Here is an 18217-nt window from a genome sequence, read left to right as displayed (position 1 = left end):
TTCCCTTTTCTCCACATCCTTGTCAACTTTTGTTATTTGTAGACTTTTTGATGATAGCCATTTCTAACAGCTGTGAGGTGATATCTCCATGTGGTTTTATTTTGCATTTCCCTGATAATTAATAATGTTGAGCATCATTTCACATGTCTGTTAGCCATATGTATGTCTTTGGAAAAAAGTCTGTTCAGGGCTTCTGCCCATTTTTAAAATTGGGTTATTTGTTTTTTGATATTGAGTTATATGAGCTCTTTATATATTTTGGATATTAAGTCCTTATTGGACATATCATTTGCAAATATTTTCTCCCATTCAGTAGATTGTGTTTTCATTTTGTAGATGAGTTCCATTGTGCAAAAGATTTCAAGTTTAATTAGACTCTATTTGCTTATTTTTGCTCTTGTTTCCTTTGCCTATGGAGATAGATCCCCAAAAATATTGCTGTGACTTATGTCAAAGAGTTTTCTGCCTATTTTTTCTTTTACAAGTTTTGTGCCTCTGGTCTTCCACTTAGGGCATTAACTCATTTTGAATTCATTTGTTCATATGATGTGAGAAAATATTCTAATTTCACTGTTTTACATGTAGCTGTCCAGTTTTCACAGCACAACTTATTGAAGAGACTGTCTTTTTTCCATTGTATATTGTTGCCTCCTTTGTCATAGATTAATTGACCATATGTACGTGGGTTTATTTATGGGCTTTCTATACTGTTCCATTGATCTGTGTGTCTGCTTTTGTGCCAATAATAACTATTTTGATTGTTGTAGCTTTGTAGTATAGTCAGAAGTCAGAGAGCATGATTCTTCCAGTTCTGTTCTTCTTTCTCAATATAATTTTGGTCATTTTTGGTCTTCTGTGGTTCCATATACTTTTTAGGACTATTTGTTCTAGTTCTGTGAAAAATGCTATGGGTATTTTGTTAGGGATTGCATTAAATTAGACTGCTTAGGGTAGAATGGGCATTTTAATAATATTAATACTTCTAATCCATGAATATGAGGTATCTTTCCGTTTCTTTGTATCGTCTTCAATTCCTTTATCAATGTTTTATAGTTTTCATAGTATAGGTCTTTCATCTTCTTGGTTAAGTTTATTTCTAGGTATTTTATTATTTTTGATGCAATTTTAAATTGGATTGTTTTCTTGCTTTTTCTTTCTGATCATTCATTATTAGTGTATAAAAGCAACAGATTTCTGTTTATTCATCTTATATTGTACAAATTTACTGAATTCACTTATTAGTCCTGATAATTTTTTGGTGGAGTCTTTAGGGGTTTTATATACAGTATTTTGTCATCTGCAAATACTGATAGTTTTACCTCTTTCCTTCCAATCTGGATGGGTTTTATTTCTTTTTCTTCTCTGACTTCTCTGCCTTGGACTTCCATACTATGTTACATAGAAATGGTGTGAGTGGGCATCCTTGTCGTATTCCTGATTTTAGAGGAAAATCTTTCCACTTTACATAATTGAGTTTGGTGTTAACTGTAAGTGTGTTATAATTGGTCTTTATTATGATGAGATATGTTCCCTCTACACCAACTTTGATGAGAGTTTTTATTAATAATGGATGTTGAATTTTGTCAAATGCTGTTTCTGCATCTATTGAGATGATCATGTTATTTTTTTCTTTCCTATTGTTAATTTCCTAGCACATTGATTGATTTGTGGATATTGAACCATCCTTGCATCTCTGGAATAAATCTCACTGGACCATGGTGTAAGATATTGTTGATATATTGTTGAATTTGGTTTGTTAATATTTTGTTGAATGTTTTTAAAACCTTTTTTTTCTTAGAGATAATGGCCTTTTCTTTTTCGTGTGTTGTCTTTGTCTGGTTTTGGTATCTGGGTAATGGTGGCTACATAGAATAAACTTGAGAATGTTCCTTCCTCTTCAATATTTTTGGATAGTTTGAGAATGATAAATATTAGTTCTTCTTTATATGGTTGATAGAATTTCCCTGTGAAGCCATCTGAACCTGGAATTTTTTTAGCTGGGAGATTTTTTATGACTGATTAAATTTTACTACTAGTAATCAGTCTGTTCAGATTATCTAGTTCTTCCTGATTCAGTCTTGCCAAGTTGTATGATTTTAGGAATTCACTCATTTCTTCTAGATTGTCCAAGTTGTTGGCATATATCCATTCCTACTGTTCTCTTATGATTTTTTGTACCTCTGTAATGTTCACTGTAATTTCTTCTCTTTTATTTCTTATTTTATTTTGGTCTTCCTTTTTTTTCTTAATGAGCCTGGCTAAAGGCTTATCAATTCTCTTTATCTTTTCATAAAAGCAACTCTTATTTGTATTCCTTTTTTCTTTTTTTCTATCTCTATTTTACTTATTTCCATTCTGATCTTTACTGTTTTCTTCCTTCTGCTGGCTTTGAGCTTTGTTTGTTCTTTTTCTAATTTTTTTACATAGTAGGTTAGGTTGTTTGAGATTTTTCTTATTTCTTGAGGTAGGCCTGTAACACTGTAAAATTTCCTCCCTTTTTCTGTGTTCCATAGATTTTGGAAAGTTGTGTTTTAATTTCATTTGTCTCAAGGCATTTTGTAATTTCCTCTTTGATTCTTCATTGACCCATTGTTTTTTTAATAATATATTGTTTAGTCTCCATGTGTTCTTGTTTTCCCTACTTTTCTTCCTGTAATTGATTTCTGATTTCATACCATTCTCATTACAAAATATGCTTGATATAATTTCTATCCTGTTAAATTTGTTAAGATTTGTTTTGTCACCTAGCATGTCATCTCTCCTAGAGAATGTGTCATGTGCACTTGTAAAGAATGTATATTCTGCTGCTTCAGGGTGGAATGTTTTCTCCATATCTATAAAGACCGTCTTGCCTAATGAGTCTCTTAAATTCAGTGTTCCCTTATTGCTTTTCTGTCTGGATGATCTGTCCATTGATGTAAATGGGATGTTAAATACCCCTACTGTTATTGTGTTACTGTCAATTTCTCCCTTTATATCTGTTAATATTGGGTTTATGTATTAGGTGCTCCAATTTTGGATGCATATGTATTGACAATTGTTATTATCTTCTTATTGGATTGATAATTTTATCATTATGCAATGTCCTTTATTGTCTCCTGTCATAGTCTTTTTTTAAACATTTTTTTTGTTGACATAAGTATTGCTATTCCAGCTTTTTTTTTTTTTTCATTTTCATGGAATACCTTTTTCTAACCCTTCCCTTTCAGTCTGACTGAGTCTCTTGTAGGCCACATATATATGAGTTTTTTTTTTTAACCCATTCATAAAAAAATCCATATTAATAAAAAGACATAGCTTTTCTGTGTCTTTTTATTAGAGCATTTAGGTGACTTACATTAAAGGTAGTTGTTGATAAATATATTTATGACCATTTGTTTATTGCTGTCTTGTTGTTTTTTAGTGTTTTTGGTTGTTGCTGTTGTCTTCTTTTGTGCTCTTCCCATTTGATTTAATAACTCTCTTTAGTGTTATATTTGTATTCCTTCTTTTTTTGTGTGTGTATCTATTATAGGTTTATGGTTTGTGGTTAACATGAGGTTCATACATAAATACAGACACAATTATAAATATAAATATGTTAATGATCTCTTAAGTTCAAATGCATTCTAACAAACCTGAATTTTTATTCCCCTTCCCACATCTCTATTTTTGACATCATATTTCACATATCCTTCTTTTGTATATCCTTTAGTACTTATTGTGGATATAGACGATTTTATTACTTTTGTCTTTTAACTTTCACAGTAGCATTATAAGTGTTTTGTCTACTATCTTTATATTTTTCTTTACCAATGAGATTTTTCCTTTCATAACTTTTATATTTCAAGTTATGCTTTTTCTTTTCTGCTTAGAGAAGTCCTTAGTGGATGTCTAAGTTGCCTCCTGTCTCTCTGGGATCAACAAGTAGGTCTGGCCCAGGAACATTTATTGCTGACTGTGCACTGGGTCTTGGAAACTGAGATTTTACATATGCCCTTTAAGACAAGAGTGTGTTTCTTTCAGTCCTCTAGCTCTTTTGTATACAATCCCTATGGCCTTCAATTACAGACATTCTAAGTATTCATCTTCCCAGTGCAGAACCCTTGAGCTGGGGAACCAAGTGTGAGCCTTGGACCTCTTGTTTCTTGGGGATACTCTTCTGTAATTGTAATTACCCTCAGATATGTGGTTTACCTACACAGGGATGTGGACTTTTGACTATCCTTGGCCTCTAGCCTTCCTACACATCTCATTGTGTTTCCTTCTTTGTATTCTTAGTTGTGGAAAATATTTTCTGCTAGTTTTCAAGTATTTCTCATTGATGGTTGCTCTGTAAATAGTTTTAATTTTTGTGTGCTCATGGGAGAAAGTGAGTTCAGAGTCTTCCTACTCTGCCAGCCTGGCCACTTCTTTTTACAGTATTTCTTGGCATCTAATAGAAAATGTCCTCTTGCCTTCTTTTTTTTTTCTCTAGTGTGGTTTATCCTTGACTATCAGCTGTTGCAACAAAAATTGCTGCAATATTAATTAAGATTGCATCAAATCTATAGACAAATTTAGAGGAAATTTTACTCAGTTTCCAATGTGTAAATAGATGTGTGTTTGTATATGTGTGTGTATATATATATATGTATATGTATATATATATATACACACATGTATGCTTTTATTAATTAATTAACTTACTAATAAGAAAATCATTTGTTTTGCAGTTTATTTTACAATATGGTTTTATAATATAAAGCTAATTGATAAAAGATTTATAATATTAATATCATATTATAATCAATATTATTTTATAAAATACTAATAACCTGTTATATGTGATATTAATATAACCTTTCAAATAAATGTTTATAATTTATTAAAAAATCATTTTCTGGATTTATTTTTGTGTTGCCTTTTTTAGTAAGTATAAATGATATTTTTAAAAATCACTTTAACTGAATAATTGTTTCTTGTGAATAAAACACAGTAGAGTTTACAAAATATTTTGTATTCATCAAAATTTCTAAAATTCTTTAACTCTAATAATTTATCTGTGGCTTTTTTGCACATTTCTAAACACATAATATGATAACCAATTAATTTATCCCCTTGAGAAGAAGTGGTCATATTGAACACCTTAGGTTGTTCTTGATATTAAGAAATGCTTTCAAAATTTGACCATTCTGTCTGATATTGTCTTAGGGATTTATTTTCTGTCTCTTTGTAAAGGGAATTTATCAGGATAAGTATTTTTTTTTTATTCCTAACTTACAAAACTTTTTTCCTCTTTAGAAAATTTTAAATTAATCTAAATTTTAATTTTTTTCTGGAACTATAGAAAATAAATAACATCGTTCTCTCCTTTAATTTATTAGTGTTAAATCATATAATCTGATTTTCTTATGTAGACACATTTATTAATGCTGGTATAAACTCAAACTTCCAATGAAAATATAGTATATCAAGTGCATTTTTCCCACCAGTGTATTTGTAAACATAAAACGTTACTGCTGAATGGAGTTATATGGGGATACTTTTCTGGAAATTTATTAATAATTTTAGTTTTGTGATCAGTAATATTTAGTTATTGTTTTATGTTTTTAAGTGATAACTAGAAAATTTTGGAATAAATACAAAGGATTTTTATTTCCTTCTGCAGGTTCTTCTAGTGGTTCTCTTTTTGTGATTATCATTCAGCTTATTTTCATTTTTTACTTGAATAAAAGTTACTCTGGCAATAAAGGCAAGTGAGATAGAATAAGGAACTTTTTAATTTAGTTACTTGTCCTCCCCTGACTGGAATTAAAAAAAAAAATTCCCATTTTGTTTCAACTATTTTAAATTGTGTTATTTATCTTCCTCCTAGTTTTATTGAAGCAGAACTGACAAAAATTGTATATATTTAAAATGTGCTACTGAATGATTTGATATGCATTTGTGTTGTGAAATAGCCATCATGACCAAGTTAGTAAACATATGTGTTACCTCACATAATTACCATTTTCTTCCTTTCTTTCTTTCTTTCTTTCAGAACACTTAAGATCTAAGATCTACTCTCTAGCAAATTTAAATATACAACAGTGTTAACTATGGTCACATTTTTGTACATTTGATCTCCAAAACTTAGGTATCTTTCATAAGTAAACACGTTCTTTGACCAAAATTTTCTTATCTATCCCTCCCTCCAGTTCTTGGTAAGCACCATTTTACTGTCTGTTTCCATGGGTTTGATTATTTTAGATTCCACATATAAGTAAGATCATGCAGTATTTGTTTTTTTAATTTGTGGTCCATTTCTTGCATATTCTTAGTAAGCAGGTGCTTCAATTCCTTTAAAGATAGTATTTATTAAGATTGAAAATATTTGAAAAAGTCTATATAATTATTAATGTGTATCTCTCTGTCTTTATCACTCTCTCTATATATATGTATATATACTTTATATATATACTTTGTACCCCATCAAAATAAATATGTCTTTCTATATATAAATATACATTCATATAAAAGCTTATTATACTAATATCTGTTGATATAATTTCCCATATGCATGAATGCACATACATCCCTTTAAAAATATTAACAACAGGAAGAGAACATTCAGTACAGTATCAATTAGGTACCATATTCTCTTCTGAATTTGAGGTTAATCATTTATGGCAAGACATATTATACTTGAAAAAATGTTTATAGAATGAAGCAATAAATATTGTACCTCTGTTAAAGTGTCTTGCCAATTACTAAAACATAACTGTTACAAAGTTAAACTTAAACATAAACTGTAAACCTAATAATATTTTAAATTTAGATACATTTCAATTTTATAATTCGGGTTTTATATTATCAAATATATTTTCATGATTGCACTGCTTTACTGAGATATAACTTTCATGTGATAAAACTTTAAGAGTGATTGGTGCAGTAGTGAAATTATTTAAACATCTAACATTGACATTTAAATGAAAAATAAAATTACATATATGTAGTTTATAGATGACTGGATAGGTTATGTAGAAAAACCTACAGAATCTACAAAAATGCTAGATTTAATAAGTAAATTTTTCAAGACAAGAAACTAGTTAAATTTTTAAAAATCCACTCTATTTTTACATCAAAGATATAAGCAATTGGCAAATAAAATTACCAAAACAATCCATCAAAATAGCATCAAACTGTAAAATTGCCCTTACTTTTCTTCTTCTCAAATGGTAAATTCATTATGTTGAGCAGAACATGTGGGCGTCCATTGTAGTGGTGGTGGAAGGGAACCATGATGACTTCAGGAGTGTTGTCAGAGCTGAGGCTTAATCAGGAAACCTCTCCAGGGAGAGGAAATTGTGGTCTATTATGGAATATTAAGAGTCTGACTGGTATAAGGAAGATTTCCCACTCTGGAGTGAAAGAGCCCAAGTAGGGAGAGAAGAGTGTCCATATGGAATGGAACAGCTTGCAGAGAAATAAGGATGTACATGTAAAGTCAAAATCACTGGGTACTCAATGCAAAAACCATAAAAATTCAACCACTATCTCAATTGAAACACATACAAAAATTGAAGTGGGTCATGGACATAATCCTAAAACTATGAATCACAGGGTTTCTGAAGGAAATATAAATGCCTTTGTAACTTTGAGGAAGGCAAAATTTTCATGGACATAACACCAATGTATTAATCATAAAGGAAACAAAATTATAAACTGAAATTTTCTCTTTATTTTTCTTCTAGATTGATTATGGTTTTAACTTTCACATTTTAAAATTAATTTTTGAATATACTATGAGGTAGAGTCAATATTTATGTTTCTTTCAGTAAGAATATCCAGTTGTTCCAGCACAGTCTGGACATTATTTTGTCCATTGAATTGCATTGGTGTCTTTGTTGACAATCGAGTGAGCTCATATGTATGTGTCTGTTTCCATACTCACTATTCTATTCTGACACTACTATTTCAATGCTTCTTGTAATTTCATAGTAAGTCTTAGAATGAGGCAGTATAAATACTCTTATTTCAAGTTAATATAAACCCGTTGCATTTCCATATACATTTTAGGACCATTTTGTCAATTAAAATAAATAGTGTTTTTCACATTTTGATTGGAATGACATTAAACATATGTTAATTTGGAAAGAATTTAAATCTTAATAATATGGTCTCTTCCAATTCACGTGAATGAGGTATTTATTCATTTATTTAGGTTTTCTTTATTTTTTCCTAGTGTCCATGACTCTTATGTCTCATGGCTCCTCCTGTCTAATCTCCTGCTTCATTCTTTCTTTTGCTTTATAGATTTTATTTTCTTCCTTCATTTGGTTTCTTTGCATTTTCCATCTATATTAGTTTCCTGTTGATGCTGTTACAAACCACAACCATAGTGACTTAAAAGAGAACAAAGTCTTATCTTATAATTCAGTAAGTCAGTAGTCCAAAATTAATCTCTCTTCCCATGATCTTTGTTTGTTATTTTATCTCCTTCTCTGACTCTGAACTTCCTGCCCGCCTTTTACAAAGGCCCTTGTGATTATGTAGGGTCTATTCAGATAATTCAGGACAATTTCATCTCAAGGCCTTCAACGTAATCATATCTGCATGGTGTCTTTTTCCATCTGAAGTAACTGATCCACAGGTTTTGAGAATCAGGATATGAATATCTTTGGTGGGCCATTATTCTGTCTACCACACCAACCAGTGTTTCCTGGCTGTAGCAGGAAGTGTGGTTGAAATAATAAAAATGATCCATATAATAAAGGAGTCTTATAAATACTCTTCAGGAAATTTGACTATCCAAAGAAATGAGTCACAATTCAAAATTTTTAATAAAGGGAATGACATATTTGTATATGAGGTTTAGCAAGAGCACATTTTCCAGTGTGGTAGATGATCTAGCAAGAGAAATATTACAGGCAAAGGAGCAGTTAGGAGACCACTGTAGGGATAAAACAAGAGACCTATGTTCTGTTACAATAGTCACAATCCAGATGGAGAAAAGTAGACAGAATAAAGAGAATGAAAGGTCTTGACAAGTCAACTGTCCTGGTCTATTAGACATTCATTTAATTTGAGAAAAACCTTTATTCTACTGCTTGAATTTTTGATATTATGAATCAAAGGAGTAAAAGCATAAAACAATCCTACAAATCTCAATGTGTATAAATTTTGCAGTGCACCCCTATCTTCTTTCTCCTATTCATTATAGCATAGAATCAGCTATACATAAACCCTGACACCTACCTCTAACTTGACAGATTACTAATAAATGGGCATGTGGTTTCAGTTAAAAAATGAATAATGCTCTAGTCTAGTCTATATATACTTATAATCAACAATGATGTCTAGCACAATTTAAAGTTTAATAGGATAGAACTCACACAAAGTGTTCTTACCACAGTAAAATAAAATATAATTTAATTTAAAAATAGTTTTCTGTGAGTGGCAAACACTAAATAGAAGAGTAAACAATGAAATTATGAGATAGTAAGTAGATATTAGAGAAGAAAGTAAGGGTTTCCTGTTTATATTTTTATTCTTTAGGACAGCAGACTTAATTTGTTCTTAGTAACAAGGCACTTTTGATTTCCTTCTATCAGCTTTAAAGTAACTGGAAAGTCAACCACTAATTTTAGTAATTAGTTCACTCTCAGTTCTCATTTCTTTGTTTCTGGTGTTTTTGTTTCTGAGTGTGTGTGTGTGTGTGTGTGTGTGTTCCCATAGATATTTTAGTGTGAATTTGAGAAAACCTGAAAGTTGCATCAGAGGCTAGATATTGTTTTAAAATAGAAATGCCTCTTCTTTTTTATGTCAGGTAGAACATTACACATTCTTTTCAAGTTACATTTCATTTAGATCAGAGATTCATTATGGAAACAATTCTTTATAGCACTTTATTTCATAATTCTTATTGGAAAGCCAAAAAATTTCCTCCTAGTGCCCTCGGAACAAAGACCTGTTAATGTTTTCTTGACTAATGTTGAATTTTCAAGCATCCTAAGCTTACAAATTAAGGCTTAATAACTCCCATTTGGCAGCAGCTAAACTAGAGGTTCCAAGGTGTTTACCAGAAATTTCAAATTGTTAATCATATATCCAAATCCACAATAATCCAGCAAAATGCCAACTTTTGCAAATTAACTCTGCAATTTTCCTAAGTAGCTAATGAATCCTCATCCGGCTTTACATATTGCTGTCCACTAATGGTCATAGCCAAAAGAGATGAGGCATGAGCTGGACAAAAGTTGATAAGAAGCGTACAGTAAAAGGACAACACTATTTTTTTCCTATTTATCAAATTTGTTTTTCTCATCTTTCATTATAAATTTATTAGTAAAACATGGAAAGGAAAACATTCTCTACAAGCTAATTTCAGTGTACAGACAACTCACAAATATCAATATCTACATAAAAGGTTATACTGTCAAAGTTATAAAGGACACTATTTTACTTTCATTTAGGATAAATTTGCATTTTTAGTTAAAAATTAAGACAATAGCATCATTGTACAACACTGATAAAAAATGTCAAATTTCTGGTTTATAATCTCATGGGGCATAATGCAGTCTGATTTATGGAAATTCTTAGCAAATTGCTACACTGTTGTGTTAGTACTAATGTCACCCCAATTAATAAACTTGACAAAAGTTAATGATATCAGCAAGTAAGATCATTTTGTTTACAAGAAACTTAATAGGGGATGGTAAAAGAGTTTTGCCAGCACTTTTAGCTTCTTTATGTGATCCTAGAGGATATTTCCATATTACTTTCCATATAAACTCATTAAATGATAGTTTTATTCTCAAAATATCATTATTATAAGATAGGTTAATTATATTCATACTAATTAAACTATATGTTGGTCAAAATATTCATTGTATACTGCTTTACACTGAGGCTAATAACTGAAATAGTCTATATAATATCTTCATAGTATCATATTTCATACTCAGAGACCCCAATAAATAGTTCTCATAAATAAACCTGTAGATTCTACTGGAAAACCACAAGTTATCTTTCATTTCTATCTATAAAATAGGAAAATAACAGACACAAAAAGATGCTCAAAATCATTAAAAATCAGAGAAATGCAAATAAAAATCACAATGAGTTATCGCCTCACACCTGTCAGAATGGCTATCATCAAGCAGAACACAAATAACAAATGTTGGCAAGGACGTGGAGAAAAGAGAACCCTTGTACACTGTTGGTGGGAATGTAAATTAGTGCAACCCCTGTGGGAAACAGTATGGAGGTTTCCCAAAAAACTAAAAATAGAACTACCATGTGATCCAACAAATCCACTCTGGGTATTTATCTGAAAAACATGAAAACACTAATTTGGAAAGATAAATGTATCCCAATGTTCACAGCAGCATTATTTACAATAGCCAAGACATGGAAGCAACCTAAGTGTCCATCAACAGATGAATGGATAAAGAAGATGTGGTATATATATATATACTACTCAGCCATAAAAAATAATAAAATTTTGCCATTTGCAGCAACATGGATACATGGATGAACTTGGAGGGTATTAAGTTAAGTGCAATAAGTCAGATAGAGAAAGACAAATACTGTATGTTATCACTTATCTGTGGAATCTAAAAGAAATAACAAATGAATAAATATAACAAAACAGAAAGAGACTCACAGATATAGAGAAAAAACTAGCGGTTACCAGTGGGGAGAGGGAAGTGGGCAGGGAGAAGAAAGGTGTAGGGGATTAAGATTGTAATAAGTACAAACTATTATGTATAGAATAAATAAACTACAAGAATATATATAGTATAATACAGGGAATACAATCAATATTTTATAATAACTATAAATAGAGTATAACCTTTAAAAATTGTGAATCAGTATGTTGTACACGTGAAACTTATATGATATTATACATCAACTATACCTCAACAAAAAATTAAATAAATAAAAACATAAATAAAATTATCTATCATGTAAAATATATTTGCATATTGCCATGGGTCATCTAATACAGTAAATATTCTTATTATCTAAAAAGCTGATTATAAAGAAAAAATCCAGATTATTAATAAGTATACCTGTACTTTAGTTTTGGTCAATTATCAACATTTAGCAAATCATTTTATCTTCCCTGAGAACATCTTGCTCATCTGTAAGATGAGAAGGGTATATACAGTTCATGACTTCTAGGTTATCACTTTTATTTTGCAATTATTTTAGGTCTGATTTTGTAAAAACCTTTACCTTAATTAACTGTGATGCTCACTGAAGACATTACACATAAAAATTTCACATATGTTTCTAAGGTATAGGGATTTTCATATATTTCAGAAATTATTTCAATATCTGTTATAAAAATAAGATAAATACTTATTTTTATTGGGTACCCACTAACTTTCAGTAACTGAAAAGTATGTACATATATTAAACAATTTAAACCTCAACACATATAATCGTTCCTCTTTTACTATTTGAGGAAATGAGAGCTAAGAATATTTTACTATTTTCCGTGGTAAGGCAGCAAGTAAAAATTTGAAGTTTTATTTATCCAACTCCTTAATGGCAGTGCTACATATTTTTCCAAAACTGAGGAAGGGAGACAGATGTTTGTTCATTGATACAACACAAAAGTTTGATTTATTAAGTTCTTCATGAAGCAGTTTATGGTTTCAGGTTTTCTTAAGAATTGGAGATTTTCCTATAAATAATATAAAATTCTATAATTACTTTTCTTAAATTTTAATTATCAACAATAAAAGTGACTTATTAACAATTTGTTATGTGAAATCCAAATGGATCCATGAGAATTTTAAAGTTTAAATGCCTGTTTAAAACTTATTGCTTACTGCTGAATTGCTCTATAATTCAATCTAATTAGATTTAACAAGTAGAGAAGCTTTTAGTCAGAAAAAAAGAAAATGGGTGAAGTATTTCTGAAACATCATTATTAATGTCAGAGGTAAAAATTTATTTAGTGTAGATCTCACTTCTTCTAAGTCAGAAGTAAGTACAAAATTTATTTAATATTGAGATCTCACTTCTAAGAGATAATTGTAGTAATAGAAGAAAAAGGAAAGGAAAACTATTTTTAGAACTCATTTGTTATTTATTTTCTAGAAAGTTGTTTAAAAGTCTCCTACTCTGAATAATGCAAATAATAATTGTATGTATTCATTATTCTAGTTTGAAACGAATTAATTTATAGTTTATCTGTAATTACTTTATGATTGATGAGATTTTTTATGTTATTTGATAATTTATTATTCATCACCAAAGATTGAGAACTATAAAAGTTAATAAAATTTTGCCTAAAATATTTATGTATGTTACTGACTCAATCGACAAGCATTGTAAATTTGAGTAACTCTTAAACTGAAGTTAAAAGCAAGAGCACAATGACATTTAAAATTGTGTGCCATAACTTCAATTTACTTGATTACTGTTAAAAGTTAAATTCTAGGGGCTTCCTCGTGGAGCAGTGGTTAGGAATCCACTTGCCAATGCAGGGGACATGGGTTTGAGCCCTGCTCCAGGATGATTCCACATGCCACGGAGCAACTAAACTCGTGTGCCACAACTACTGAGCCTGTGTGCCACAACTACTGAAGCCTGCACACCTAGAGACCACGTTCCACAGCAAGAGAAGCCACCGCAATGAGAAGCCCTTGCACTGCAATGAAGAGTAGCCCCTGCTCACTGCAACTAGAGAAAGCCTGCATGCAGCAACAAAGACCCAATGCAGCGAAAAATAAATAAATAAATAAATAATTTGCTTTTGAAAAGTTAAATTCTATTTTTTAAGGAAGTAGTCATGAACTGCTGATTATCATTCTAATGAGGAATTTGTGTCAATTTCCCTAAACTTTAAATGTTCTATGAAAACTATAAAACATGATATATGGGACTCTGAAAATAATAATATTGATCATATTAAAAGAGTTTATATGCTCTAGTGTTATCATTAAAAAATAGTCATTCCAACTTAATAAATATGCAGACTACAAAAACAGAACATTTTCATTTACTTAAATTATTCATTATAACCAATGAATGTAAAATTGTGTTTTTTTTATATGTGGTTCCATTAACAAATTGTGCTTGGTTATAAAGTACAAAATTCTCATTTTGAATATCAGTGAAAATTAAATATATAATCCTATCAGAAACTTTTGGGAATTTGGAAGGGTCCATTCTCCAACTCAAACTACATATAACAAATATGTTTCAATGTTTATTCCAGAACAGTTTATTACTATAACCATTTCACTTATGGGAGCAACAATTTTATTAACTACCTATTCTACTTTTGTAAAGACCATGTTGAATATCCTTTACTTAAGACTTAAGTCTGTGCTTATCTTTAGTTATCTCTTAGGATAACTCATAGGAAGAGTTATTGTTTAACATCTGCATATTCAAGGCTTTCAGGACACACTACTAAACTGTCTTCAGAAATGTCAATGTACTCTTTTCACAACTACAAGTCTTGTCTCATCTGATCTTAGACTACACTACCGCACAACACTGGCTTTATTTTAGTCCAATTGACATACTAGGCACCCATTTCCTTTGTAAGCCATTCACACATGCCACTCTTGCTACATGGAGTGCTGGTTCCTCAAATCACTCCATTGCTAATTTCTACTTTTTATGCAGATATTTATTTAAATATACATTCCCAGGGAAGCCTGTGACGGTCTTTCAACTCCCCAAGTTATATGGTAGTATGGTACTCTGTGCTTCTCAACACTTACATTTCTAAATGTAAATATGTATAACTAAAAAGCTTTTGATAGTATTGTGTTTGTGTATAATACTATCAAACATCTTTTCAGAGTCTATATTAATGACTGTATGATACTTTTCTTAGATCCATTAATGTAGTTAATTATATAAAGTGGTTTCCTAATATTTAATAATCCTTACATTCCACTCTATTGTGTGTATTACATATAAGGTGATACAGATTTATAATTTAATGTGATGTTAAAATTTCTGTTCACTAATGTTTTATTTAGGTTTGATTGCATGGATATTTTAAGTGAGATAGAATCTGCTTGTTTATCTATCTGGGGCTATATTTATTAGCTTAAAATTTGAATGTAAGGGGTTTCCCTGGTGGCGCAGTGGTTAAGAATCTGCCTGCCAATGCAGGGGACACAGGTTCGAGCCCTGGTCTGGGAAGATCCCACATGTTGCAGAGCAACTAAGCCCGTGTGCCACAACTACATAGCCTGCACTCTACAGCCCACGAGCCATAACTACTGAGCCTGCGAGCCACAACTACTGAAGACCACACTCTTAGAGCCCATGCTCCACAACAAGAGAAGCCACTGCAATGAGAAGCACACACACCACAGCAAAGAGTAGCCCCATCTCACCACAACTAGAGAAAGCTCACGTGCAGCAATGAGACCCAATGCAGCCATAAATTAATTAATTAATTAAAAACAATTGAATGTCATAATTTCTTCAGAAATGTGGAAATTTTCAAACTTTTTACCTTCTCTGGACCTATTATGAAATATCATGATCTTCTGTCCTTTGAAGGTTTTATAAAATTGCTCTAAAATAATCTGAGCTTGGGGTCTTCTTGTGAGTCAATTCTTCGATAAGTCTATATATTTTCTTTTATGAAATTGCTTTGTATATGCTTTTAGACTTCAAATTGTATAACTTTTTCCCTAGGACTTAATCTGAATCATCTGGTTTTGTAAATATTTTGCATGGAGTTCAAAGTACATGCCAAGCTTAAAACTCATGGGTGAAATAAATGATAATGTTTTAAGCTAGTAAATTTGTGGGTGTTTTCATGCATTACTAGGTAATTCATACAGAATATTTATGGTTACTTCTTAAACAAGATGGAAAAAAGCAACAACACTAGGAAGTAAATGAGAAAGGAAATTTGACCATTGCACAAACTCTGTTCATTGTAATTGTTTCAGTTGCAGACTCTTTCACCAGCAGGCAACATTTAGAGAACTTTGAAATGATTTGACAGTGTAATATTATGACTACTGAATCTCATTTTTAAAATAGTTTTTTTCATTTGGTATATCTTTACTTTTTAATTTTATAGTCTTTTTTCTGCATTAATGTTAAAGTATCCGTTGACAGTGACTGTATTTTTTAATGATGTGTGGTGAGAGAAGTAGTGAAATGGACTATACTAAAATTAAAATACATGTATCTATTCATTAAAATATACTTCAGCAGTAAAATGAGAGCCACAGGATGAGAAATGTTTGCAACATATTAGTTGCCAAGCGGTTTTATGTTAAGAAATCATAAATGTTTGCAAAAAATCAAATCAACTAGAAAAATAGGCAAAAGAAAAGTGCAAATAGACAATTTATGAGGATTCCCAATGCCATGTAACACGAGCATTGCTCTACCTCATGATCATCATGGGAATTCATATTAAAATCACAACAAACACAGCATATGGGCACACATTTTAAAGTCTCATAATCCTAAACATGGGCAAGGACGTTGACCAAGAGGAGCACTTGGAACAAGACTGCTCAACACTCTAGAAAGCTCATAGGCAGAACACAATAAAGTGGAGAACTCATAGTCTTAGAAATCAACAACATCCTCATGTGCCACCCAAATCAGAGGAAGGGGAAGTTCTTAGCACAATTTGTATGGTTGCACAGTGAAAACATGCAAAGGTCCACATTCACCTCTTTGGGTAAAGGAACAATGGTGCATCCAGGCAGTGGCGGAGTGATCAGCAGTGAAGACCATCAAGGTACCATTTCAGCCACCTGGGTGGACTCAGTGCTCAGGACAGCACCCCCTCCTCTCTGGTTCCCCAGGGGATCTGCAGGATGCTAAAGGGACAAACTCCTCTACAAATTCAGTAAGGTTCAGGGCTGGAGTAGTTCTTGTCCACAAAGCCATCCTCTTCTTGGTACCCAGATATTATGAAGGACACAGAGAACCTCCCAAGGGGTCTTGGAGTAAGAGTCGCCCTGTGAAGTTAGAATTGCTCAGTGTCTACAAGGGGTCCCAGGCAGGGGCAGGGGCAGCTGCCGCTTCCTGCTGTGCACCCTGCACAGGGACTCCCCAGGCCTGGTCGTGGCAGGAGATGGTGGATTGGCTGCAAAACTCCCAAAGGGCTGCGCAGAAGCAGGCTACAGAAACCTAGCCGCACCCCAGGAACACACGACTTCAGGGCACAGAATGAACTCCATGACCTTGTCCAGCCATGCAGTCACTGGTGTTACTGCTGTAGCTGGTTACTTCCTCGAGTGCTTAGCCAATCAGTTCTTCTTCTTTTTTAAAATTTTTATTGGAATATAGTTGCTTTACAATGTTGTGTCAGTTTCTACTGTATAGCAAAGTGAATCAGCTCTACGTATAGATATATCCCATGTTTTTTGGATTTCCTTCCATTTAGGTCATCACAGAGCACTGAGTAGAGTTCCCTGGACTACAGAATACATTCTCACTAGGTATCGATTTTATGCATAGTATCAATAGTGTATATAAGTCAATCTCAATTTCCCAATTCATCCCACCCTCCCTTTCCCCCTTGGTATCCATAAGTTTGTTCTCTACATCTGTGTCTCTATTTCTGCTTTGTAAATAAGATCGTCTATACCATTTTTTTCAGATGCCATAATATGAGTTAATATACGGTATTTGTTTTTCTCTTTCTGACTGTATGACAGTCTCTAGTGCATCCACGTCTCTACAAATGACTCAATTTCATTCCTTTTTATGGCTGAGTAATATTCCATTGTACTGCCCATTGGTTCTTGAACCACACCTGCATTTGGTACTCGCTCTTCTCAAAGTATTTCTCCAGCTCCCTGCACTGTCCCTGACTGTAGACTGTGTGCTCTCGATGCCTCCACTGCCGCCTGGTGGCACCTGGGGATGGTGCGTGGCCCATGAAATATTTAAGTTCTTGCATGCTCCTTCCTGCCCTGTTTCCTGCAAAGGAGGTTCTATACACAAGGCCCAGGGAATAAACCCTATCCTCCATGCTGTGCATACAAGGTTGGTGCTGGGACCCTCTTTATCACCATAGTTATGTAGATAGACCACTATTGCTTAAGCACACATAGTAATAAGCAGGAAACTTTGAATATAACTAGAGAATTTAAACCATGTAATTAACAACCTTTATAAATATCTGCAATTTAAACATAATATCATAGACATTTGATTCAACCTTCCACCCCTTCTGCTTTGGAACAACTGCTGTGAGTATGAGTTGGAAATATATAGCAGAAATGAAAATGTTCATCAACAAGTCAATGTC

The 18217-nt window shown here is 32.1% G+C and overlaps 1 protein-coding gene across 1 annotated transcript in view; it reads right to left on the bottom strand.

Moving 5' to 3' along the window:
- Positions 1-17866, bottom strand: part of LOC132437188 (large ribosomal subunit protein eL42-like) — a 44870-nt gene extending 27004 nt beyond the window's left edge. The window contains exon 1 of the mRNA XM_060030455.1: positions 17720-17866. Coding sequence (XP_059886438.1) covers positions 17720-17866 — 147 coding nt within the window. The remainder of the gene's footprint in view (positions 1-17719) is intronic.
- Positions 17867-18217: the final 351 nt, after the last annotated feature.

Source organism: Delphinus delphis, chromosome 14 (assembly GCF_949987515.2).
Source record: "Delphinus delphis chromosome 14, mDelDel1.2, whole genome shotgun sequence".
Classification (NCBI taxonomy): Eukaryota; Metazoa; Chordata; class Mammalia; order Artiodactyla; family Delphinidae; genus Delphinus; species Delphinus delphis.
Note: the sequence above shows the minus strand (reverse complement) of the source record. Positions and strands in the feature narration are given on the sequence as shown.